The sequence below is a fragment of the Nilaparvata lugens genome, chromosome 6 (genome assembly GCF_014356525.2).
Source record: "Nilaparvata lugens isolate BPH chromosome 6, ASM1435652v1, whole genome shotgun sequence".
Classification (NCBI taxonomy): Eukaryota; Metazoa; Arthropoda; class Insecta; order Hemiptera; family Delphacidae; genus Nilaparvata; species Nilaparvata lugens.
The window spans coordinates 53,337,469-53,364,753 of NC_052509.1; the positions used below are offsets into that span (position 1 = coordinate 53,337,469).

At 35.3% G+C, this 27,285-nt stretch overlaps 1 protein-coding gene across 1 annotated transcript in view; it reads right to left on the minus strand.

Annotated features, from left to right (window-relative positions):
- LOC111046949 (large proline-rich protein BAG6) overlaps positions 1-27,285 on the minus strand; it is a 71,737-nt gene that overhangs the window by 14,337 nt on the left and 30,115 nt on the right. The window contains exons 13-20 of the mRNA XM_039431490.1: positions 22,960-23,365; positions 21,246-21,366; positions 19,998-20,239; positions 18,299-18,444; positions 14,586-14,756; positions 12,360-12,512; positions 3,449-3,551; positions 2,557-2,678 (exon numbers count right to left, since the gene is read on the minus strand). Coding sequence (XP_039287424.1) covers positions 2,557-2,678; positions 3,449-3,551; positions 12,360-12,512; positions 14,586-14,756; positions 18,299-18,444; positions 19,998-20,239; positions 21,246-21,366; positions 22,960-23,365 — 1,464 coding nt within the window. The remainder of the gene's footprint in view (positions 1-2,556; positions 2,679-3,448; positions 3,552-12,359; positions 12,513-14,585; positions 14,757-18,298; positions 18,445-19,997; positions 20,240-21,245; positions 21,367-22,959; positions 23,366-27,285) is intronic.

The following is a 27,285-nucleotide window of genomic DNA, read 5'->3' on the forward strand; positions in this document are numbered from 1 at the left end:
TAAATCAGTACATTCAATTGCTGAAAGGATCAACAGGATCAAGCCTAAAACTGTTCCTATTGCAATTTACAACACACATACCAAAAATATAGGTTATATAATGAGGTTTTCCCTCTTATGATTTGTCGCTCAAGTTTTCTCTTCATGTTAGGCTCGATGCACACTTGCGTCATTTCTAGTCGCGGTTTTACGACCAGAGAGACAACTAGCTCACTGGCGTTCTAAAAGTTGTTAGAAGTATATGGGTTCCGGACGGAGCAGTGCACATTACAGCGTCGCACGCCCGTTTACGCTTTGCGTACGCTCTGCTGACACAAGCCGGACGCCACTTTCTTTACGTAACGGCGGGCAAGCCGCGTTTCATTCTCTACTTCAAAAACCTAAAACGCGTAAAATGGTGATAGAGAAATTGTGATTTCAGATTCGGATTCAGCCGTCTCCAAATTAGTCAAGTGGCCTCGCGGCTATCAAAAATAATCATAATTGAAGAAGTTTTGGTTCTACTGGATATTAGGCCATTCTATATGTACAGTACTCAATATTTTTCGATTTTTTTTTTGTCAGAGATTGATGAAAATCTATAATAAGAACTTATATTGTTTGGGAGTTAATCTTAATACAATAACATACTTCGTTATTGCATTGAGGTAAAAGTAATAGTCTAAGAATAATTTTACTATTATTACAGTACTTGACGATCAACATCTTGCTCTGAATTAAATTCTAAGAACTATTGTTTATGACGTGTAGGCCTATGTGGCTTCAAATAATTCAGCTGAGCTCCTAGTAGTTTCCCATGATTTTTATGTTCTCATTGTTAACTCCATTCTTCCATTCATACTTTGTCTTTCTGTTTCCTCTGATCATTATTATTATTATAAAATATAGGAGATTCGGTCTAAAGGCTAATTGGAACAATAGATCATTGAAATAATATATATGGTAAATATCTACCTATAAGAATGTCGGCTTGCAGTCGGCTAGATTGATGTTTACGTTGAAATCCAACACTTCTTGGTAATGTATGTCATAATATATAATAGTATACGGTATTATTATTCAACACAATAGTCTAGCTCTTTGAAGTAGCAATATTCGACATCGATGTAAAACGAAAGAACGTGATGTAAACAAAAATGAATGTATATGCAACACAGTATTCAACGAAATTTTTATGATTGTTCTGCCGGTTCTTAGAATTATTGGTGTTCTTTCATCTCATGTTGTGGAGGCAAATACAATACTTATTCTATATACGTACTGTACATATATACTGTGAATTAATAGATATAGAATTTGAATAGTACCGTACCATTTTTCAAACAAACAATATATTTTTTTGAATATATAGAACAATTAACATTACACTATACATTTCGGGACTTTTTTCTATCCCGTCTTCAGGTACAAATTCGAAATAAATAAACATCATAATATAAGATGTCATATCTTCCTTGTAGTTGTCTTTTTGAATTCATCATTTGCTTGTAATTTTGTTACTTTTCCTTGTCGTTTGTAAAAATTGAGATGTGACCTAGTCTTCGTAATTTCAATTATTTTAGTGGTTTGAATAAGTTCCATTTTCTTTCTATTGACTTGTTTGCAGTACCTAGTTGTTCGAACTCACTGCCGGCGCACAAGTATTCTTTGCCGGTAGTGCCATTATGTAAGTTAGAATATTTATTTTATTAATCTGTATTATGTTATGGCAGCATAAAATGAATTTGAATCAGTATTGACTAATTCAAGATTATTAAAACAATGTCTATCAATTTGTTGATTATAAAAACATAATATAAGGTTTTCAATGTTTAATGTTTTGAATACTAAGTCAACACTGATGTTTATTCATTTTGAATAATTTTCACCTGGAGATGGGAGTAAGTGCTTTCAAATGATTTTAATGGTTTTATAATTTTAAGATTTATTGTATTCTAAAAAGAAGTAAAAGGTCTTTTTTAAAAGTCTGTACTATTTCCTCTTCATTAGTTCTATCTCTATATTTTAGTTACTAACCGATTAATTTATTTATTACTGCCGATGACATCCGGTATCACAAAAAAATTTGAAAATTCGAAATCGGAACTTTCCTTTCACGATTAATGGCCAAGTTGCCCAAGCCGCAAAAATTGCTGAGTACAAATTGACGTCGCTCGACAGTGAGACGCTGTCGATACGCACAAGTGTGCACTGAACTGAACTTGGCTGCCAACTGAGAGTCCCTCCACTCGTAAAAACGCTACTGGCTAGTGTCGCAAATGTGCAACGAGCCTTAGTGTCGTTTAAATTAATAGAGAATATTGGAATTTAAAAACGTGACGAATAGTGATGAGATTCACTCACAAATGTATTAATTGCTTATAAACAACATCAACCAATCAGCTCGTCATCCCACCAATGCTAAAATATTATAATTAAACTCACTATAGTTGTTAATGACAGTCAGCATTGATTGAATTGGAAGCAAAGCATTGATGCTATTTAAAGTAGTGCTGCCAGATTGAAGAGAATCCCACTACTATTATAGGCTATGTTTTTTCAACAAGTAAAACTCACCAAAATCCGTCTGATAATATGATCCATTCCTTGGGCAACCTGTGCACAGCAGTACTCCATGATGGCGCAGATATGGCGGACGTACATGTAGCACTCAACCACTATGGCAGTTTGGAAATTAGCTGCAACAATATTATTGAACGTCAGTTGATATACACTAGTTTCAACCCCCGTTCAATGAACACAGTCAACTGAACCAATCAACGCATCTCATGTCATTGCATTGACGACTTCTTTACATAAATCAGCTAATTTAAAACTGATTCCTGGGACCAGATTTGAAAATAGTTATGTTCTGAGGCGCAATCTGGATAGATAGAAAGATAGATAGATTAAATAGCATCCACTGCCCACCTAAAACAGTGGGATCAGGAAATTGTCAAAAAATCTAAATGGTCGAAGAAAAAAAACGACACAGCCCACAGTAACAAAAAATACACAAGACACAAGATAGTAAAACTAACTAAGTGACTAGAATCTTTCTAAATGATTCCTGTTAATAAGCAAGCAACCAGGTCTATTTATAAAAGTCATGTTGAAGTCATCATTGTTTTATGTTGTTGCCAACATAAAACAATCACTATCATGACTAGATCATGATGTCAATGATAAAACTAAAATCAGCTTATGAGTATTCAACCTTTGATCATACAGAAAAGATAGCATTAGTATAATTACTCCTATGCTATCTTTTCTCTATGCTTTTATTGATTGATTGCTTTATTAAGGGCAGAGTTAGGACTTTCTACAGGTTCTCTCTGCCACACAACCCATTTATCTAAGAATCTTGGTCAACACCAATATTTCTGTATGACCTTATATTCAGCTGTTCCTGTTTTTCAGAACTTGAAATTTTTTTGTAAAACAGACTATATAGTAATAAAATACTCACATCCTTCCATGATGGCAGATAGCATTCTTGGGAATAAGCGGTGGTTCAATTGACTAATTGTTGCTACTACATCTATATCTTCTCTGAGGTTTAACTCGCGCAGCTGAAACAAAAATCACAACAATCTTATTTCCTGTTTTTTTTTTGTATTTTCAATTGTTACAGTAAGCACTGAGTAACACAATCCTACTCACTATCAACATCATCGTTTGTCATTCACTTCAAACTATAGTAAGGTCTACGTTTTAATAAAAAAATTTTGTTGGTGGGGAGTCCCTTGCGGGAAGGTCCCACCCGTCTGAATATATACTTTAAGCCGTCAATGGGCCATACGACTGTCATACTTCAGCCGGGACCGATTGTTTAACGTGCCCATCCGATAAGACGGGAGTGATCTGCCTAAAAAACTTTTGACAATGAGAAGGTAATAATACGTTTTAATGACAGTGTTTGATTAGAAATGGTGTTGTTATCATTGTCTATTATTCAACACAGCATTTAACTGAGATATTTAGAACAGTTCGAGAGTCCGGGCAGTTTTGGAGGCTTGTTCGATATTTCAAAAGGAGAAAATTCAGTGCAGGGATGAAAATTTCATTGGAAGACTGGGTACAACATTTTGAGCACTTACTAAATCCTCAGATAGCAGCAGCGAAAATTTCATATGCTGAGCCTAAGATAATGGATGATATTCTTGATGCCCCAATTATGACACATGATGTGAAGAGAATTTTGGCAAAAGTTAAGCATGATAAGGCTCCAGGAGAAGACAGAATTGCTTCTACAAATATGCTCCACAAAACTTCCATGAGAAACTGGCCGATTGTTTCAACAGAGTTTTTGAATCCGCACATACGCCCAAAAATTTCAAACAGTCAATCATTTATCTAATATTCAAGAAAGGCAATGTGAATGAAACAACTAATTACAGGGGAATATCATATGTGAACTCCATAGGTAAGCTATATGCGGAGATTATGCTGGATAAGCTGGAAAAATGGATTCACCACCACGAGATTCAACGAGAATTCCAAGCAGGCTTCAGAAAGTCCTATTCAACAATTGACAATATTTTCAATATTATGAGCATTGTCCACATCCAACTAAATACAAAGGGGCAGAAAGTCTATGCATTCTTCGTAGATTTCTCATCCGCATTCGATAGAATAGACAGACATTCTCTTTTGTATAAGCTTTCTGAGATTGATGTGTCATCAAAAATGCTGAATGCGCTAAGAGATTTATATAATGGATCTTCTGCTAGAGTATGGGGAAGTCAGAGACTCTCAAGAGATTTTGAAACAACCACAGGTGTAAAGCAAGGATGCCTATTGAGCCCGATTCTATTTGCATTGTTTATTAATGATTTAGAAGATTGCCTTGATGGAGGAATAAAGATAAAGAATGTATGTATCAAACTCCTGGCATATGCTGACGATATAGTGATGCTTGCTCCAGATAGGATAGGTCTGAAGAGAATGATAGCAAACCTTGAAGCATATTGTGTAAAATGGAACTTGCAGGTGAATCTGGCCAAGTCAAAAATAATTATTTTCAGAAAAGGTGGTAGGATAGGAAGACATGATGTGTGGAGATACAATAATGAAGTGATTGAGGTAGTGAACAACTACAAATATCTGGGAATTGACCTGTCATCCAAGCTATCTCTTGCTAGTCACTTCAAAGAAAGATCATCTTCCGCAAAAATCACCCTGAACATGTTTCATCGGCTGCTGTCACAAAACAATATATCATTCAAGGCTAAATGCAATGTGTTTGATGCGGTAACTAGGTCCACTCTGTGTTATGGAGCTCAAGTGTGGGGTGCAAGGATGTATGAAGATGTAGAAAAGGTGCAACGACTCTTCATTAAAAAAGTATTCAGCCTCCCTGTGTGGGCACCAGACTACTACCACCCTACTCTTGGAAACTGGATGTCTACCACTATTCTTGTATACTGTTAAATTGCATGTGAAATACATGAGAAGGTGCATGAAACTACCCATTGCCAGATATCCCAGATTATTGTTGGAGGAGATCACACGAATAGGGACTTTTGTGGTCAATGACTGGGATGTGCTTGAAAGGCAGCACGGCGTCAATGCCACGGAAATACTATCTCAGAATGTCTCTATCAGCAGCTTATTGACGAGGATGAAGGAGAGATTCATAATGGACAGCAAGATAAAGCGGCTAAGAAGTGAGCGCACCTCCCTTTACTGCGAGCTAGAGCTAGAAGGCACCGGTTACATCAGTGAGCAGGAAGACTTGGCACTAATCAAATGGCTCTTCAAGGCGCGAACAGAGCTGATCCAGTTGAACAGATACACGTTCAATCAGCCAGTGAAGTTGTGCTCCCTGTGCAACTGGAAGGAAGAAGAGGATGTGATGCATTTCGTCGCCAGATGCCCCATACTACGCGAGATACGGTGCGCTTACCTGAGGAGAGGCTTGCTGTCGAGAGAGGAGCTGAAGAGGTACCTGAATGGCAGTGACTGGAGAGATGTTAGCCGCTACTGTAGGGCTGCTTGGCAGTACAGGTATTCAATTATTCATTGATCCAGGAGTTCAATTTTTAAAGCTTTCTTAAAACGTATCTTCTTTTGTAGTAATAATAATAATAAAAAAATAAACTTCTCTGCCATATCGTTTAAATATAATTAATGTAGCATTGTTAACTTTTTGCAACTTAAAAAAGGGAAAAAATTATCTTTCTCCTCTCCCCCCGGACGGATCTTATCCATGGGGCGAATGCCAGTAATGTAATGCTTATATAGAAATATTTTTGTAACAAATTGTTGTATATTTGATCAATAAAGGCGATTATTATTATTATTCAACACAGCAGATAGCGCTATCCTCGTCTTGCTTTGCAATATTGCGAAATAATTTTTTCAACAATTTAGTAATATAACAAAATATTACACCTCAATTATGAAAAATTATTAATAAATTATTGAAGGAATATTTTTTCTTGACGAATAAGATTATTGAGTTAATTGATTATTATCAACAAGACTGAACAGTTAATATTACATAAGATATAACGGTATCAGTATCCTCTAGAAAGTAGTGGCAAGGCAGAGAATCGGCAACGCTGTTCTCCTATCTTCCTCCATTTCCATTATAGAGGTGCGTACAAATATACGCGCCGCGAACATGAGCAATTCACTTTTAACCAGCTGACTATATCTGTATTTTTACAGAAACGGTAAGATTGCAGATATAAAAAGCTTGGCATCAGCTGATTAAAAGTGAATTGCTCATGTCGCGGCGCGTATATCTGTACGCACCTTAACGTGCAACTCACTATAGACTTGAAATACTTACGGTATGTAAAATAAGTTGTCTGAAATAAATCTAAAATTGAATTGAAATAAGCCCTCGATACAGATAAGTACAGCTACTAAAAAAGACGACATCTAAAACTAACTGTGTGTAGAGTGTAATGTATAGTGAAGTGAGATTCACTTTTAACTATATTTTTACTGTCTTTTCGGTATCAAATTTTAAATTTTCTGAATATTTATAATTATTTATTTTAATTTAGAAGTATTTTTTTAATTTAAAAAAGATTTTTGTGTGTTTTGAATTGTAAATTGAGTGTGTAACCTGAAGAATGTTGAAGTGACACATAACCTTGATACATTTGGACTGTTGCATAAATTAGAATTGGAACCGTTTTGGGCTTATAAGCCTGAGGCACTTTTCTGTAAGTTGTGTAATTCTGAATGATCAAATAAATAAACTATAGTGAGGTCCACGTTATAATGACAGTATTTGATCAACTTTGGTTTTGCTATCTTTGTCTATCATTCGACAAAGCCGGTGGTACTATCCTTTTCTAGGTCCACAACGATTTCAATTAAGTTTTTGACAGTGTAGAAATATAATTATTAATGCAGAGAATCGGCATCGCTATTCTTCTATCTTTATCCACTGCCATTATAAGGTGGACCACACTATATCAGCATTCGTTTCAAAGTGAATGGTACTAGATTAGGTTAGACTAGGTTGGATTAAGAGCTCACCATGACCTCCAGATGCGGCCTTATCTCAGCATTGATGATTTCGGTGGCACGTGTAGCAGTGGTCTCATTCAAAGGTTGGTTGCGCAGAAGTCTAGTGCGCACCACACGTTGCAGGGCAGGTCTCGCTTGTTGCAGACCACTAGTCGCGCTCAACTAAACAATCAATCAATCAGTCAATTTATTCACGTAACATGCCAGTACAGTAAAATATACATATCCTACATTATCAATCAATTTTATTTATCCATAAGATACAATGTATATAAAGCCACGTTAATACACACTCAAATGTTATATATAAGGCCCAAATGCACTAACAGCGTTAAAACTGCATCTAGACTATCAATGGTTTCAACTAGAACTGAAACCATTTCGAACCCAACAACGCATATGAAACTGTTCGGGTATAAAGTAAACGCCTTAATTAAACTAAAAATACTTGATATAAATTGTTCAAGAGCTTAGAAAAATAAGTTGACATTATCATAAAAATACTTTCTCTCCTAAAATTTTAGTAATTTATAGATATTCACCAAAACAATAATTTATTATAAAATGTATGTTTACGCTTCCTTTCTTCATTCTAAACAAGCATGTGTCTGTTAAAAGCACAAATAGATTGAAGTTAGTTTCATAGTTCCATGATAATATTAAAAGTATTAACCATTCTAATAATATATTAGTCTATCTTTAGAATTGTGTGGTCTAGATTTAGATATGGATTGCTTTTCACATGGACAACTGTATGTTGCGTGTTCCCGAGTCGGCAAACCAGATAGTCTTTATATTTACGCAGACAGTGGAAAAACAAAAAATATTGTATATAAACAAGTATTGCAAAATTAAACTTATATGAAATGTATTCTTTGTTTTTTCTCATTTCTCAACCATTCGCAAACAGAGAGTGAGAATAGGGAAAAATCTGAGTGCAGAAGAAGGCCTTCCTGTAAAATTCGGCGTGCCACAAGGAACAGTTCTTGGTCCGATACTGTACCTCATCTTTGCCAATGAGTTGTGCTCACTTGACATTGGTGGCAAGATTATTGTCTTTGCCGACGACACAGCTGTGATATTTCAAGGCAACAACTGGAACGAGACTTTCATAACCGCTGAAGTAGGCATGGAAAAAATTACACTTTGGCTCCACAGTAATATCCTGACTCTCAATTCATCAAAAACTAAATTTCTAGCATTTTCACTGACGGACTCCAAAAAACCTGTACGAAATACAATCAAGTTACATCACTGCAAAATAAATCGCATAGACTGCAATTGTCCATCAGTAGAACGAACAGATAATATAAAATATTTAGGAGTTATAATAGACGACTTACTTTGGTGGGACAAACACATCATACAGCAAACAACAAAACTCAGGACACTGGTTTACAGTTTCATTCAACTCCGACAGATACTCACACTGGATACGTTAAAAATTGTATATCACGCATTGGTAGAGTCAATAGCAAGATATGGAATCCTGGCATGGGGAGCTACGTATTTCTGCCATATCAATCCTGTTTTTAAAGTCCAGAAACTCATCCTCAGAATAATGGGACAGAAACATCCACTCTACCCTTCAGATTCTCTATAAGAGCTCCAACTACTGAGCATCCGACAAATTTACATTCACAAATTACTCACATTCATCAGGAAAAACCCGCAGTTCTTTCTCAACATGGACCACACCCACAGCACGCGAAGAAGGAATATTGATCTAGCAGTCCCCAGGATGACAACAACTGCCGCCCAGAGAACAGTCACATACTTAGGACCAAGATTTACAACAGGCTGCCAATGGACATCAAGGAAATGGTACTGGTTAATATATTTAAAGCAAAAACAAAAACTTGGATAATTGAAAATAGAATAAATTATAGTGAAGACCTTATTACAAACTAGATATTATGAATATTATTAATTCATTTTTTTATCAATCCTTTTTAAGAGACTATTCTCAAATATTTTTTTCTTTTAGAATCTAATTATTTTCCATCAATAATTTTCTATTTATATATAGGTATTCATTTACTCATTTTAATTTCTTTTTTCTAAAAATTTTGCTTTTTTTCATTTTATTTCCCACATAAACATTATTTTTCCTTTTAGTTTTGTAATTGCACAATAAACCAGATTTAACAGCTCACATAACACAGATGTTCATAATTTATTTAACAAGCATAATATTTGTGGTTTCCCAACACATATTTTATATATAGTGGGGGCCACAGAAAAAAAAATAAACATTCAATCACAATGTGCCACTGCAAAGCGTGGCAGGGTACAGCTAGTAATAATAATAATAATAAAATAAACTTCTCTGCCATATCGTTTAAATATAATTAATGTAGCATTGTTAACTTTTTGCAACTTAAAAAAGGGAAAAAAATTATCTTTCTCCTCTCCCCCCGGACGGATCTTATCCATGGGGCGAATGCCAGTAATGTAATGCTTATATAGAAATATTTTGTAACAAATTGTTGTATATTTGATCAATAAAGGCGATTATTATTATTATTATTATTATTATTATTATTATTATTATTCAACACAGCAGATAGCGCTATCCTCGTCTTACCTCGATTGAATTGGGTATGATAGTAACGAAGCTTCGCATTACGACACAAGGATTTGACTCTATTGCGTAGAATTTTAAATGAATTGAAATCAGCCTCACTTCTAGTCGATTTGAATCTCCTCCGAACTCTATCCCTCTCACGTCTAGCGTCCAGAATCTCAGAATCAATCCAGGGAGTTGATTTATGGCGTGGACGAACTGTACTCATAGGAGCATGTTTATCAAATATATCAGTAACCATTTGATTAAATACCGCAACCTTTTCATTCAAATCGTTAATCATACCGATATTATGCCATGGGAGATTAATAGCCTCCTCCAAGACTGTGTTTATATTGAAGTTTTTGAAATTCCTGCATGTAAAAGTTGAATTGGACTGTGATGATTCCAAATTATAAATTAAATAAATAAGATCATGGTGAGAGAAGGAAGGAGCAGGTGTCTGACTAAAAAATGAAACATACTCAATATCACTGACAATTGCTAAGTCTAACAAAGTGTGTGAGTTTGGTAGATGGTAAGTTGGCAATGTACTGTTTACAAAATTCAAACCCATAGAGCTCACCATCGTAACAAGCTGTCTCTTTTCAAAATTATTTTTCAACAAATCAGAATTTAGGTCACCAAGGAGAATAATGTGTTGATATGTGTCAATTTGCTCTAGAAGAGCTTCTTCCAGAAGAGACAGTCGTCCTGCGTTTGGAGGACGATATACAATACAAACGACAACCTTGATTGTACCAGTTGACAACTCAACAAACAGGAATTCCGGCGATCTTGAATAAGGTTGTGGTGATAACCTGATTAATCTAGGCCTGAGAGATGAACGAACGTAAACCGCCACCCCACCTCTGGTCAAGCCAATCCGATCATTTCGAAACAGAGAGAAGCCATTCATGTCAAATAAACTATCATGTAATGAAGGTTTTAACCAAGACTCACTCACTCCTACAACATCGAAGCTAAGAGATGAAAATATTTCTTTGAAATCATCAAAATGTCCGGGAAGAGACTCAGCATTAATATGACACAGTTTTAAAGAAGCAGCATGCTCATTCAATTTACTTCTAATATCCGTCACATCCATAATATTTATAACTGTATTAGTGAGATGCTCTACAAATAAAACTAATTATTACAGTAATTGGTAGACTAATAAATTGGTAAGAATGAATTACAGATAAAAAAACTCACAAAAAAAACTAATGAAAATCGTAATTGAAATGCTGATAGATAGGAAAAGAATTGATTGATAGGATTAGAATGAAATGAAAAGTGATATGAACAAAAGTGAAGGGGAAAAATGTAGATGAAAAATTACGTTTCAGAAACTAGAAAGTAGTGGCAAGGCAGAGAATCGGCAACGCTGTTCTCCTATCTTCCTCCATTTCCATTATAGAGGTGCGTACAAATATACGCGCCGCGAACATGAGCAATTCTATTTTAACCAGCTGACTATATCTGTATTTTTACAGAAACGGTAAGATTGCAGATATAAAAAGCTTGGCATCAGCTGATTAAAAGTGAATTGCTCATGTTCGCGGCGCGTATATCTGTACGCACCTTAACGTGCAACTCACTATAGACTTGAAATACTTACGGTATGTAAAATAAGTTGTCTGAAATAAATCTAAAATTGAATTGAAATAAGCCCTCGATACAGATAAGTACAGCTACTAACAAAGACGACATCTAAAACTAACTGTGTGTAGAGTGTAATGTATAGTGAAGTGAGATTCACTTTTAACTATATTTTTACTGTCTTTTCGGTATCAAATTTTAAATTTTCTGAATATTTATAATTGATTTATTTTAATTTAGAAGTATTTTTTTAATTTAAAAAAGATTTTTGTGTGTTTTGAATTGTAAATTGAGTGTGTAACCTGAAGAATGTTGAAGTGACACATAACCTTGATACATTTGGACTGTTGCATAAATTAGAATTGGAACCGTTTTGGGCTTATAAGCCTGAGGCACTTTTCTGTAAGTTGTGTAATTCTGAATGATCAAATAAATAAACTATAGTGAGGTCCACGTTATAATGACAGTATTTGATCAACTTTGGTTTTGCTATCTTTGTCTATCATTCGACAAAGCCGGTGGTACTATCCTTTTCTAGGTCCACAACGATGTCAATTAAGTTTTTGACAGTGTAGAAATATAATTATTAATGCAGAGAATCGGCATCGCTATTCTTCTATCTTTATCCACTGCCATTATAAGGTGGACCACACTATATCAGCATTCGTTTCAAAGTGAATGGTACTAGATTAGGTTAGACTAGGTTGGATTAAGAGCTCACCATGACCTCCAGATGCGGCCTTATCTCAGCATTGATGATTTCGGTGGCGCGTGTAGCAGTGGTCTCATTCAAAGGTTGGTTGCGCAGAAGTCTAGTGCGCACCACACGTTGCAGGGCAGGTCTCGCTTGTTGCAGACCACTAGTCGCGCTCAACTAAACAATCAATCGATCAGTCAATTTATTCACGTAACATGTCAGTACAGTAAAATATACTTATCCTACATTATCAATCAATTTTATTTATCCATAAGATACAATGTATATAAAGCCACGTTAATACACACTCAAATGTTATATATAAGGCCCAAATGCACTAACAGCGTTAAAACTGCATCTAGACTATCAATGGTTTCAACTAGAACTGAAACCATTTCGAACCCACTAACGCATATGAAACTGTTCGGGTATAAAGTAAACGCCTTAATTAAACTAAAAATACTTGATATAAATTGTTCAAGAGCTTAGAAAAATAAGTTGACATTATCATAAAAATACTTTCTCTCCTAAAATTTTAGTAATTTATAGATATTCACCAAAACAATAATTTATTATAAAATGTATGTTTACGCTTCCTTTCTTCATTCTAAACAAGCATGTGTCTGTTAAAAGCACAAATAGATTGAAGTTAGTTTCATAGTTCCATGATAATATTAAAAGTATTAACCATTCTAATAATTATTTACAATAGAAAAACTATTTGACTGGGCTTTTATCTTACTTCAACTTTGTTTCACAATAGATTTATTTTAATCATTAAAATTATAAATAATTGACAATAATGAAAATAGACCTATACAACCATCCTCGGTAAAGTTAGAATCTTTAAGTAAAATTTCAAGTTAATCAGTTCAGTAGTTCGGACATGATGATGTGTCAAACATTTATTTCGTATCCCGTACATGTGTAAGCCAATTACACATTCCGTTATAATATTATAGAGGATAAATTAACAAACATGGATATAATTTAGGCTTGCCAACTGGTAGTCGTACTTCAAAAAGGGCGTTTAAACACTCGCTGAACGATGTCTAGAAACAGTACAACACATTATATAAACATAGTACAACAGTGGCGGCTCCTCTCAAGGTTGCACAACCCCCAACAAATCAGGCAATAGAAAGAGATTTTCCTTTTTTCAAATGTCTTAATACCACTTCAATTTGATAGTCATATTATTGAAAATTATTTTCTCAATTCCGACAAAATTCATACAGCAAAAAGTCAGAACAGATAGTTCAACATTTTGAATTTGCGCGGTCCGAAGAAGGAACGCATAGCATTTGCAACCTCCTATGACGCGTCGCTTATATGGGAGAATAACATTGGAAGCCTAAAAAGCTGGCAAACCAGTTGGTTCTATGACAACGGATGGCTTTTTGAGGATGGCATAGTTGCAGCGTTCCTATAACCATTGTCATTAGTTCCTACAGTCATTCTATAGAAACTAACGATACGATACCAACAATATCGATCTATGAAGACTGACTTTGTATCGATAGTCGATAGTATCACACTACAGACGACAGACCACAATGAAAAGTTTTGTTTGTTTTGATTTGAGGATTTTATAAGTGATGTGTAATAAACGAGGATTATGTAAGTGATCGTGTAATAAACAAAAGCTATTTAAAGCTATTCTATTTAAAATTTATTGGATGATTTATTTATTTCAATAGCAAATGAGAATGAAATTGAACTTGGGAAGTTTCGAAGACCTCCAAATTTTGAAAATTCCACACAAGCTGTAAAATTGGGTTTGCGTGAGCGCGTAAGTACAAGCGGCAATTAAAAAAATAAATAAATTATTGTATTTTCAGGCTAATAATTGAGACTGATAGATGTAAAACAGTTTCGTGTTTTCTGTTTCTATTGTATTGTTTGAATTTTGTAACTTATTCATTTTCTTATTATCTCTTACAGTGAATTGGAATTATGTTGAGAAAGAACAATATAATTCAAGTTATATGTAATCGTAATGACGATTTAATAATCCCTATTTATTGCTTTCTTATTTACTATGCAAGTTAGGATTGATATCTGCAACCTTCAAACTATATTTACACCAGCCGCCATTGTAGTACAATGACACACCGTCTGAACAGAGTAGAAAAACACACTGTCTAAACAACAGAGTACAATGACAGACCGTCTAAACAGAGTATAACGGCACACCATCTAGACACAGTTCAACGAAATACTATCTAAACAGATTACATTGGTGCCTACCTGGTGTGAATCCATGGCCATAGCGGCGAGATCGGCCAATGTGAGGTTGGCGGCGAGAGTGACAAAGAGGTCAGCCAGGATGGATTCGGGTGGGTTCTGGGGGTCGACCATGTCGGGGGGCAGCAGAGAGGCAAGGGTAGCATGGGGACCAGCTGACAACAGGTTCTGGAACTGAACAAAATCAGACAAATTCAAACACACTGCGCTCATGGATTGCTTCTCAACTGAGTTCAAAAGGCGACTGTCATAGTAGCTGAATGTGGTCAAGTTCTAGAGTTCTTTGGAGATTGAAGCTCTAAAGATACAAAATGAAGATACATATTGAATAAATGATAAGCAAATACACGTTAAGTGATAAGAAAGATAAGTAGATTCACGTTAAAAAAGATGGAAGATTTTTAGAAATATTATTGCAGGACCAACTGCTGGAATATAATAATAATAATAATAATAATAATAATAATAATAAAGATACAAGCTAAAGTAGTAAAATAAAAATTAAAGTAGAAACTGGCATAAAAGTTTCCGCATAAAAATACTATTAACTAACCTCACACAAAACTTGAAAAAATATCAATGAATTAATTTATTATGATACATTTCCTTTCTGAAAATGGAATAAATTATTAAAATGATTTTGGTCTCAATAGCTGTTCAACTATAGTTATGCCAAGTATTTCAATTTTTCTAACAAAAGAACACGATACAAATATTCATTAAGCATAGTAAGAAGTTTGTGTGTATTTTCTAGACAAAATATAATGTATCATTCTTAACAAGAATTATATTATTTTATTTCATTAGATATACCGGTATCAGCTATCTCTATAGAAGGCAGTGGTAACGCAGAGAATCGGCAACTTATAATTTCATTGACTTTATAACGTGAATCTCACAAGTAACAGGGAGTTTATTTTAGGGTATTCTTGTTTTCGCCACAATCTAAAGACTGGGCGATCGTCAAAATAATATTGGTGATACCCTCATTCAATGTGTCCTGTGGTTAGAATACTTTATAAGTAAAATCATCATAGCACTAAATTAAATCAAAACATACAGTTAATAATAATAATAATAAAGATACAAGCTAAAGTAGTAAAATAAAAATTAAAGTAGAAACTGGCATAAAAGTTTCCGCATAAAAATACTATTAACTAACCTCACACAAAACTTGAAAAAATATCAATGAATTAATTTATTATGATACATTTCCTTTCTGAAAATGGAATAAATTATTAAAATGATTTTGGTCTCAATAGCTGTTCAACTATAGTTATGCCAAGTATTTCAATTTTTCTAACAAAAGAACACGATACAAATATTCATTAAGCATAGTAAGAAGTTTGTGTGTATTTTCTAGACAAAATATAATGTATCATTCTTAACAAGAATTATATTATTTTATTTCATTAGATATACCGGTATCAGCTATACCCTCTATAGAAGGCAGTGGCAAGACAGAGAATTGGCAACGCTGTTCTATCTTTCTCCCCAATCATTAAAACATGGACCTCACCATAGTAACAATATTTATATATGTGCGTTGTCTATTGTCCGAGAGATATTACTTTTAACCACTACCACCTAAATTTACAAAGCCATAACGCTAGGTTGCGACTAAAGTTGGTAGACAGAAGGTTGGTCACTCAACTATAGTATTTTAGTTGAAAGGCAATTGGAGTGGGGGAACTGCAGCCGTGACGTAGGCTGTAGTACAGAGTAGGCAGAATATCGCATTATTGAAAATCATACGGTGACGTATAGTCAAATTATATAACACAAACATTTTCTGACATGCAAGCTTTCTGTTTCTGCTTTACAATAATTATCAAAACATTTAAATAATACAAGCTTTTTGCCATATGAAAGCAAAAACCCCACCTCCTAACCTTCCCTTTCAAACCCTTAAGGTTTCTTCATCTTCTAGATCGTGTTTATATTTTGTAGTTTGGCTATACATCAGCTTGTGAATTTCGGTGATGAGATATTTTGATTCTCGTAGAACATGTGCTCGATACCAGCGTGTGTTCAGTGCATTTATATGAACGAAATTTATTTAATTTATCGGGATCGGTTTATCGGTTTATTGCAATGCATTGGTTTATCATGATTTTTTATGGATTAATCTAAAATTATAATAGTATAAAATTGTCTACTAACGCTTTTCCAGCTTATCAAATTTTTCGTGTCACGTTTTTAGATTCTTGAAAAACTTTCAACTCCATTTTATTCATACAAGTTGAATGAACTTGAAATATTCAACAACATCATTAGAATTGGTGATTCATTCGCTATAAGTATGAAGAATTTTCAAGTTCTAGGTCAATCTAGAGTGGATTAAACGACGATGTATTTGAATGGTGTTCCCCCCACCACTTCAAATCTTACATCTGTGAGTGATCAACCTTCTGTCTACTAACGTTGCTAGGTTGTGACATCATCAGTAGTCGATGAAATTATCCAATCAGAAAGCTGAAAATCTAGAGTTTCAATTTAGCTGATTTCTAATCAGCTTTATGATTGGATAATTTAATCGTCAACTGATGACGTCGCAACCCAACGTTAGTAGACAGAAGGTTGATCACTCACAGGTGTAAGATTCAAAGTGGTGGGGGGAACGCCAGCGTGATGTCACGTGTAGTAAAAAAGTGATAGAGTAACTACACTGAGCATACAGTTTATTCACTGTAGCTTTAAATACATCGTCGTTTAATCCCCTTAAGATTGACTTACAACTTTAAAATTCTCTGTACTAATAGGGAATGAATCACCGATTCTAATAATGTAGTTAAATATATCAATTTTAAGTTCATTCAACATGTATGAATAAAATGAAATTGAAAGATTTTCAAGAATCTAAAAACGTGACATGAAAAAGTTAATAAGCTGGAAAAGCGTTAGTAGACAACGTTATACTATTATAATTTCAGATTAACCCATAAAACAATCTTGGTATACCAATGCATTGCAATAAACCGATCCCGATAAATCCGATGCATTTCGACGTATATAAATGCACTGAACACATGTTGTAAAACTGTACTACGGAAATCAAAATATCTCATCCCTGAAATTCACAAGCTTACGTATAGCCAAATTATTAAATATAAAAACGACCTAGAAGATGAAAAAACCTTAAGGGTTTGAAAGGGTAGGTTAAAAGGTTAGGTTTTTGATTTTAAATGGAAAAATGCTTGTATTATTCAAATGTTTTGATAAGTATTGTAAAGCAGAAACAGAAAGCTTGTATGTCAGAACATGTTTATGTTATATAATTTGACTATACGTCAACGTATGATCTACAAGAATGCAATATTTTGCCTACTTTGCAATACAGCCTACGTCACGGCTGCAGTTCCCCCACTCCAATTGCATGTCAACTTAAATACTATAGATGAGTGACTAACCTTCTGTCTACTAACTTTAGTCGCAATCTAGCGCTATGGCTTTGTAAATTTAGGTGGTAGTGTTTTAACACGGCACTCAAGACAGAGAGCCCCGATACTCTTTTCTTCACTAATCACTCCCACTACGTAACAGCAGTCTTCCTAATCTTGTATCAGCATGCTCACTCCTCTCCACAACTCTACCCATGCTACAAACTGTGGTAGGAGATACTGGTTTTCCCTCTTCATGTTAAAAGAAATATCTCTCGGAGACGATAGTGCAGCAGAAGACATAAATGTGATGATGTTATAGAGCAGAGCACCAACCTGTAGCGGATGTCCGGTTCCCGTAGCAGCCGCAAACAGGCCATGGCCGGCGCCAGCCAGCAGTGGAATCAGGTGATTGATGGGAACTATGCCTGACGAGATCTCCACAACCGGACGCATCACTGAGCCACCTAGCACTGGACTACCTAAACAAACCACAATCAACTATCAAACATAATATTTGGACAATTTGAAAGTAAATTAGGAAATTGAAGAAGTTTTGGGCACTAGCCTGTTTTTTCTTTTCCGATCATTGTATTGTTTGTGCTAGCCTAATAATTAAATAAATAATTATACAATCCTATCATTTCATTAACTTCATAACGTGAATCTACTAACTATTAATCATTAGTTTACTTTGAGGTTTTATTTATTTCGTCACAATCGTCAAAATAGTGGTTATGGATTTTGGCTTGCTATACATAGAGGATATATTTATGAGGTGAGTGTGGAACTAACTTTTACAATTTTACAAGAGAAGTTATGAGTTTAATCTGTTATCTCTCTCGTGAGGTGAGATTTTACTCGTTTGAATAAATGAAAAATGACTACTTTGAACTTCATTGTCCTTTGTATGTTGATAGTTCTGTAGAAAAACTATAATAGTAATAGATTATTAATAATATATTCAGACTAATGGATATAATAATGATCTATTAGTTTTATAGTTTATAGTTTTTATAGTTTATCTACAAAACTATCCAACATCCATGGGACAAGTAGATCAGTCATTTCAAACGAGTAAAATCTCACCTCACGAAAGAGAAAACACACTAAACTCAAAACTTCTCTTGTAAAATTGAAGTTATGTTCACACTCATTTCACAAATAATATATCCAAGCCAAATCTATGAAAAGCAAGCCAAAAGTTAGCTATCAATTAAATTCCACTAAGAAAATTCAACTAAAAATAGCCGGTAAATGAATATAGCAGTTATACAAATACAATCCTGGTTTAAAGCCTCAGCTGACTCAATCGAAACGTTACAATAAATGCGATCATAGCTTGATTTAATCCTAGATTGGTTCAAATTTGGTTTAAACTACTATTGAGCATACGGACCCAAGAAAATTGTTTATGCCAATACATTATTTGTGAACGTAGAATAGTGAAGTGGTGTACATTATTTGTAAAACGACCGTTTCTCGTGGCGGGCTCTCTATAATCGTTTGCATCGATTTAACTTGGATAAACTGAATTTCGTCACCTCATTTTATATTTAAATGAAGTAGAAACTGGACTCCATAGCCGTTAGCATTGATTCAACTTGGAGAAGACTTGGACTTCATAAGAATGAATCATTTTGATTAGTTTCAGGAAGGAATATTATGTATTGTTGAGTTAAAGATTGTTTTAATTTTACAATGAAGATGAATTATGATTTTATAAATATTTGTGTCAGAGTGAATAGAATTAGGTAATATCTCAAAGAGATATCTTGTTAATTGTCGCTTATCGAGCAAAGTCTTTTTCTATTTCATATTTAAGAAAAGTTATGGTGCAATGGACAAAACAAAACAATCAGTTTAAAAAAATGAAGAAATATAATCAGGTCGATTAAAAAAACAGAACGGATTATTTTTATAAATCCCTCATATAGCTTACAGCTAGAGGGATACTATCGCACTGTTGTAATATTCAAATAAATAAACTGTATTTTCGTCACATTATTTTTTATCTAAACAAAGTAGTACTTACCAGCAGCAGTAGCTCCTTCACTCCTAGCCCCACTGCTGGCTGCACTAGCATTGCTAGGTCTAGCACCGCCGCCATATTGGCGATTCAAGTTCTCCAGCACCAGCAGCGACAGATTCATGAGTACTTCCGAAGACGGCAGTCTGCCACCGCCTGCGGCCGTCTGCGATGCTTCGCTGCCATTGGTCGACGCCCGATCGCCACCCGCTGAACTGCTCGCCGCTGATTGGCTGTTGCTGCTGCTGCTACAACAATATTCATAACACTTGCTCAAGGGGCGTTTACATAAGTCAAGTTTACTTGAATTCAAGTTTTCTTAACATTGTTTCAACGAGTTTTTTGATAGTGACATTTTCGATGATCATATTATAAATTAATATTTTTTGAGTAATACTATAGTGAGGTCCACGTTATAATGGCAGTGGAAAAAGATAGAACAATGTTGCCGAGCCTCTGTCTTGTCAATACCTTCTATGGACGGTAGCTGATACAGGTTTATTGATGTAATATTAACTGTTCATTCTCATTTAAAATATCCAATTATATTTTATTATGCAAGAAATTATATTTTTCAATAATTTCATAATGAATTTTCATTATTAAGATGTAATATTATGGTAATTAATTATTAATTTTAAATTGTTGAAAGCCGATCTGGCAACAGAGCAAAGCGAGAAAGAGATAGCGCTATCCGCTTTGTTGAATGATAGACAAGGATAGAAATACCAATGCCAATCAAACACTGCCATTTTAACTTGGATCTCATTATATTATAGTGGAAAAAGATAGGAGATTTTGATTTGTTGATTTAAAGTTCGGATTGGTGTATCACAAATTTTAAACCAGCCACCAAGATTTCAGGTTTGTATGAGAATAAAAATCTGATCTCAATCATGAAAGCAAAGTTTTGAATCAAATTATGAAGAAGGATATTTTATTGATGAATGTAATTTATTTGACAGGAAATTAATTATTAAATCAAAGAAAATGGAAACTAATATTAGATCAAATGTAATGGGATAAATTGAGTAACAGTTCTGTTGTGTACTTGTGTACACTCAGTGTCAATATGAAGTCAAATATAGACTTGTATAGAGATTTGGCAACCTTGATCTCCCATCTTTCTTCACTGCCATTAAAACATGTAACTCACTATATAATAATTGAAGTAGTCCTATTATTATACTTGTATATCTTTTTATTATTATACTTCTTATATATTTTTAGTATGCTGGTTGACGTGTGACTCACTTGGGCCCTGCTGGGTTGAAGGCTGGGATGGTGGCTGCCCTGGCTCGCCGCTGCTGATTCCGCCTGGTCACGTGGTGTGAGTTGCACGGTAGGTACGGGTCAAAGTCATTCGAACCCAGTCCTGCAACACATTCAACAAAACAATCAATTAGTTTATTAGGCCTATTAGTTATAGACTAGAATAGAATATTTATTTCGCCAAAATACAAGATACTTAAGACAAATGTAAATTACAATAAATAATATTTATAATATCAATAAACATTAGTTTATTTTATTATATTAATAAGTTCTCTGATTGCCAATGAATTGCAATCAGAGGAGTTTATTTATAAAATATATACATACAAAAGAAGTTGCTAATGATAAACTTAGTCCTAATTATATACCCCACTAAAATGGACTATAATATATTATATTATGTGTAGTTTTAGCAATCAACAAGTCACCAATCAAATGAGTGCAACTCATAATATTGATGTATTGTGACAATGAATAAATAAAAATTATAAAATTATTATTATCATCACAATTAATCAGTGATTAGCAAAGGTGGAGTGGACAAGATTTTTTCATCCATGTTCAATAATGTAATGCCTAGTTCACACATTGGACCAGCCAGGTAATGCCGTATCTACACGTTGGCCCAATGAAGGCCAATGACGACCAGCGCCAGTGTGTGGATGGGTGGTTTGCCAACGCTGGCTACCGCTGGCCTTCATTGGGCACTGGTCACATTGCAGGCTGAGCCAGCGACTGGACTAACATGTGGACTAGGCATAAGCTTGGCCGCATTGGTCTTGCCATCCATACTGCAATGTTACCAGTGCCCAATCAAGGCCAGCGTTGGCAAGCGCTTGCTACACGGAATATTGAAAAATCCATTGAAAATGGAGTTGGAGATTGAAAATATTAATTATTAGAAGAAACGCAATAAAAAAATGAAGCATTAACAATTAATTAGGCCTATAGCAACTCACACAGAAAAAACAGCTGAGCAGACAGCAGACGATAAAACAAAGTGAAGAATATTGTTATTAATTTTCGGATCAAAATTTTTTTAAATAATCAATATTTTACAGTTTTGAGTGCTAAGTGAGAGAAATTTTGTTATTAAATTGGATTTCAATCTTTTTAAATGCAAAATTTCTTGTTTCAAGTGTTTGGTCGGAAAATTAGACAAAATTTTATAAAGTGGAGGAAACATAACCTATTTTCTGAACTATTTTAATGAATCAAAATTCGGGGGAAGAACAGTTTTGGGCTGTGCCTGTTGATTATTATTGTTATTTTTTACGAGAAGTCACGAATCTGAGCACAGCTCAAGTGTCATGCAACATGTCATGAACATTTTTCTCTGCAAAGTGTAGGCACTCTTGTATTGACTCAAAGTGTAAAGTCACTGCGATCCTCCTCCAAATTATTTAAAAAAATGAATTGTGTATCATTGAATCAATATAAGAATAAAGAACAGGAAACCACACGCATTGGTTGACAAGTGTGGATGAGTAGTTAGCCAGCCAGCGCTGGCCTTCATTGGCCTTCGCTCGACAAAAATCGGAGCGATGGCCAACGAAAGCCAGCGTTGGCAAACCACCCATCCACACTCTAGCGCTGGTCTACATTTGTACGCATTGGACAAACATGTGGATACGGCATTACAAAATATGCAGGTCTAATAGAGTGCTGACAATTTCAAGTGAATTGGACGCACCTGGCATGCTGGTGCCGAAATGCACATGCGGCCTAGCTGTGGAGCGGGTCTGCGTCGAGGTGGTGGGATGAGTGGCAGTGTTGCCACGTGCCTGCGACGCCTGCGCGCCTGTGCCACCTGTTGTGCCACTTGTCGTACCAGTTGTAGTGCCAGCTGTTGTGCCAGTTGTCGTGCCTGTAGCGCTGGCGCCAGTAGCTGGCGTGCCAGTGGGACTAGTGGTGGCCCCAACCAATTGGCCAGTCAACGCCTGCATCAGACTCTGAATGAAGTCGCCCGGGTTTTGTGCGGTCGCGCCCCACGGTATACTGCCTCCCACTACTGTAACAAAAAAATAAGAAACGTCAATTGAGTAGGCAATTAGTATAGACAATAAAGTAGGAAAGGAATATAGTGTAACAAAAAATAAGTAAGAAACATCAGTTCAGTAGGCAATTAGTATAGACAATAAAGTAGGAAAGAAATATACTGTAACAAAAAAAAGTAAGAAACGTCAATTGAATAGACAATAAAGTAGGAAAGGAATATTGAAATAAAATCTGGATGTGGGACACTCACACTACTTTCCTTGCCATTATATTGCTTGCTCTTCTTTTTATTCCTATTTGGAGCAAAATAAAATAAATGGGTTTCAGTAGTAGGTTTTTTAATACTTTTTTCAACTAGGTGGACGTGCAAAGAAAGTGGAAAACCTCGTTTTTGGACTCAGGAGGCTTCAAAACGTACAGATAATCATGAAATTAGGATACCTTCATGGTTTTGTGAAAACAACACTTTCCTTACTTTCCTAGTAGGGCAACGAAAATAAAAATACAGCCTTTATAGATAATATTATATTGAAATTCACATCAAATTGGCAGCATTCATCACACATAAAATTAACGATTCCCATTCAAAAAATCCTGACAGTTTGAAGAGAATTACACTGAAGGTACAAACAACCAGAATTATTCTAATAACAGATAAGACGAGAATTTCAATGAATTGATAATCAATAAAGCTGAAAATTTGCAATTAATTAGAAGGGTGTTGTTTTAGCTGCCTTACAAGTTCGATTTACAAGTAAGGGAAGCAATATTATACTTGGTTACAATTTGTAACTGTGGAATTTACCAGGTGAAGCAAAGTGACAAATTATAAAATGCCAAGTTATTATAATATCAGCTACACCAGGAGATGCCTGACATTTGCAACAATGATTCAAATTTATTCTGTTGAGATGAGATCAATTATATTATACACAATAATAATGCAGAGTGACCTGGCTGGCTCAGTTCTGGTGTCAAGAGTTTTCAGGACTGCTTTCTAGGCAGCCGGGGACGACGGCTAACGGGTCAATCCGAAACAAGAGATTGCCCCAAGAGAAAATATTGCCCGGACCGGGATTCGAACCCGGGCTTACAAAGCCAGCATCTAAACCACTGGTTTAGATAGTAAACACAATATGATGATATTGCTATCATATTACTGTAACAAGGATTCTAAATCTACAATTTAAACAGTGTGTTTAGGTCAGTCATTGACGTTAAATACTCAACGTCTAACAATTTACCAGAATATTTTACATAATTTAAGTTTATGTTTTACCCTTTATGTTTTACATTGATTGATAAAGAATTGTTCATTTTATTTTAGAATCAAACGCATCTGTTGATGTAGGGCAAGTCCCTTATGACATGTTTTACTCTTAAGAAACATTGACTAAAATAAATGAATAAAGTCAAATGCATTAGGAAATTACTATACTGGTGAATTTACAACCACTGTAAATAAATTAAAAACAACAATAGACAAATAAATTATTTCAATTCTGGTGGCAGACAAACAACAACAAATAATAAATTATAATGACATCTTAAAACTAACCTTTTTTTCCCCGACGACACTATTTACGAAGCACAAAGCATTATTACGACGAGACACAATTTAATTATTTTAGCACAAATTTGCTGGTGGTTCACTTGATGATGAAGAATGGTGGTGGGTTGTATTGAGGTGGAGGCGGCTGCATTTCAGCCCATCGGGCTGCGGGTTTGGAAACGTCTACTCCTTAGATGACATGCTCTTTGCCTTGCTCGTCTAAGACTGTGCCAAAATTCGTTACTCCTCGTGGTTGTCACCTTCCCCTGGCCCATTGTCTCATCCCTCAACTGCTCCGGGAGGTGCTGCCCCTAGTGGCTGGAATGTGGTACATGTGTTTTGTTGCTGGTGTTTGGCCTTAGTGCCAGCTCGCACCCTCAGCATGACTAATTGCTGGCATTGTCGCCTGTCCTTGGGTTTTTGTTCCAACCTCTACACTCCCTTGCCATAGCAATGACAAAACTTGCAGATTTTGGGTAGAAGTTGGAACTTGAAACTGAAGAAAACGTTGGCTCCAGTAACAGTTGTCACAAAACCCCCCATCACATGTTGTCGAGATGACTTCGAGACAGACATGGCCAAGAGAGGTGACAACTTGCAGAATCTGGACGCCATCTGAAACTGCATCTAGACGCCACCTGCAGCTGCATCTGGGATGAATCGCACCACTTTGATGATCCGCACAACCAATGATCTGTCACCAATACGCGTATTTTCAATTTGATAAATTTCACTTCTCCATGACAACACTTATAACCTTTTTTCACCCTATTCGTTTAATAATATGTTGTTTGCCTGCCACACCATAAAAAATAGAAAATTTACTTATCTCTAAACAATCATACAATGACTATCTGCAGCCTGGAAACACCTTTCAGTCTTCTAACTAAAATCCCTATTCTCTAAAAGGCTTCAAATCTACTATATTAAATGTACCTATAAATAACCCATCCTCATTAATCACCTCATACGCATTTCCCCCTTTACATTTGCTAATTCTATAAGGTCCTAAATATAATAAAAGCAATTTTTTCATAATTCCCAAACTACTATTTGCTGACATATGATTTTTCACTAGTACCTTATCGTTTTCTTTCAACTGTAAAATCCTCTTCACTTTCTTGTCATGCCTGTCCTTCCGCTCATCGGCTTTTTTGACTAACCTCAATTTTACTTGCTCTTCAATCAATCCTCTTTCATTCTCCATTTCTATGTTTTGATTCTCGGGGAAGTTAACAATGCCACTAATTTCTCGGTCTGGGTGTTTACCAAAATGCACAAAGTATGGTGTTTCCCCAATACTTTCATGGTAGGAAACATTCAATGCTTTTTCTATGGATTCAATGTGTTGTTTCCAACTGCAATGCTGACTATGACAGAGTGCTCTCAGCATTCTTCCTACTTCACGTAGCGGACGCTCAGCCATATTTGATTGGGGATGGTACACTGCACTCTTATATGTTTTAATCCCCAATTCAGCCAAATTATCAACCCAAACTTTGCTTATGAATTGAGTACCATGATCAGTTATTATTATTTTTGGTTTTCCAATCTCGGGTATATACTTTTCCTTCAAAATTTTTACAATGGCTCCAGATGTTGCACGCCGCAATGCATACAGTTTTACTAATTTTGAAAATCCATCCAGAAATATTACTATGTATTGAAAATTTCCTTGGCTTCTTGGGAATGGCCCACAAATGTCTACAAAAACTTTCTCATTCTTTCGTTCACACAGAATATTAAACATTCCACTTTGTACTTTCTGGTTAGCTGACTTTGTTTTCTGACAGAGCTCACATGTGTCACATACTCTACCTATCAATTTCTGGGCATGTTTTATCTGTAAATGTTCATTCAGCATTTTCTCCAACTTCTTTCTCCCCATGTGTCCACTGTCTACATGGTACCTTTTGACTACCATCTCAGCAATACTTGTTGGCACACAGACTCTCCAATCTCTATCCTTATCCAACTTGTGGAACAATATTCCTTCATGCATAGTAAAAAACCGCAAATGGTATGTATCAACTCCTCCCCCATCAGCTTCTTCTATTTCTTTTATCACTCTGTACAACCTCTCATCTCCAACCTGTTTCTCTCTCAGATTGTCAAACAGCTCCCCCAACTGTTGTTCTACTCTCAACCACAATATCTTCAGTTGGTTAGGGGTCTCATCAATACATTCTTCATTGCCATACCCAGTCCTGGATAAACTGTCTGCAACCACATTCTCTTTTCCAGGGACATACTCCCATTTGATATTGTATTCTTGTAACAATAATACCCATCTGGTGATTCTGCCATGACTGATTCGTGCTGACTGTAAGAAAGTCAAGGCTCTGTGGTCAGTTCTCACCACCACTTCATGCCCTAAAAGATAATCACGAAATTTCTGGCATCCAAAGACTACTGATAACAACTCCTTCTCTGTGACTGTGTAATTTCTCTCACTCTTATTCAATACTC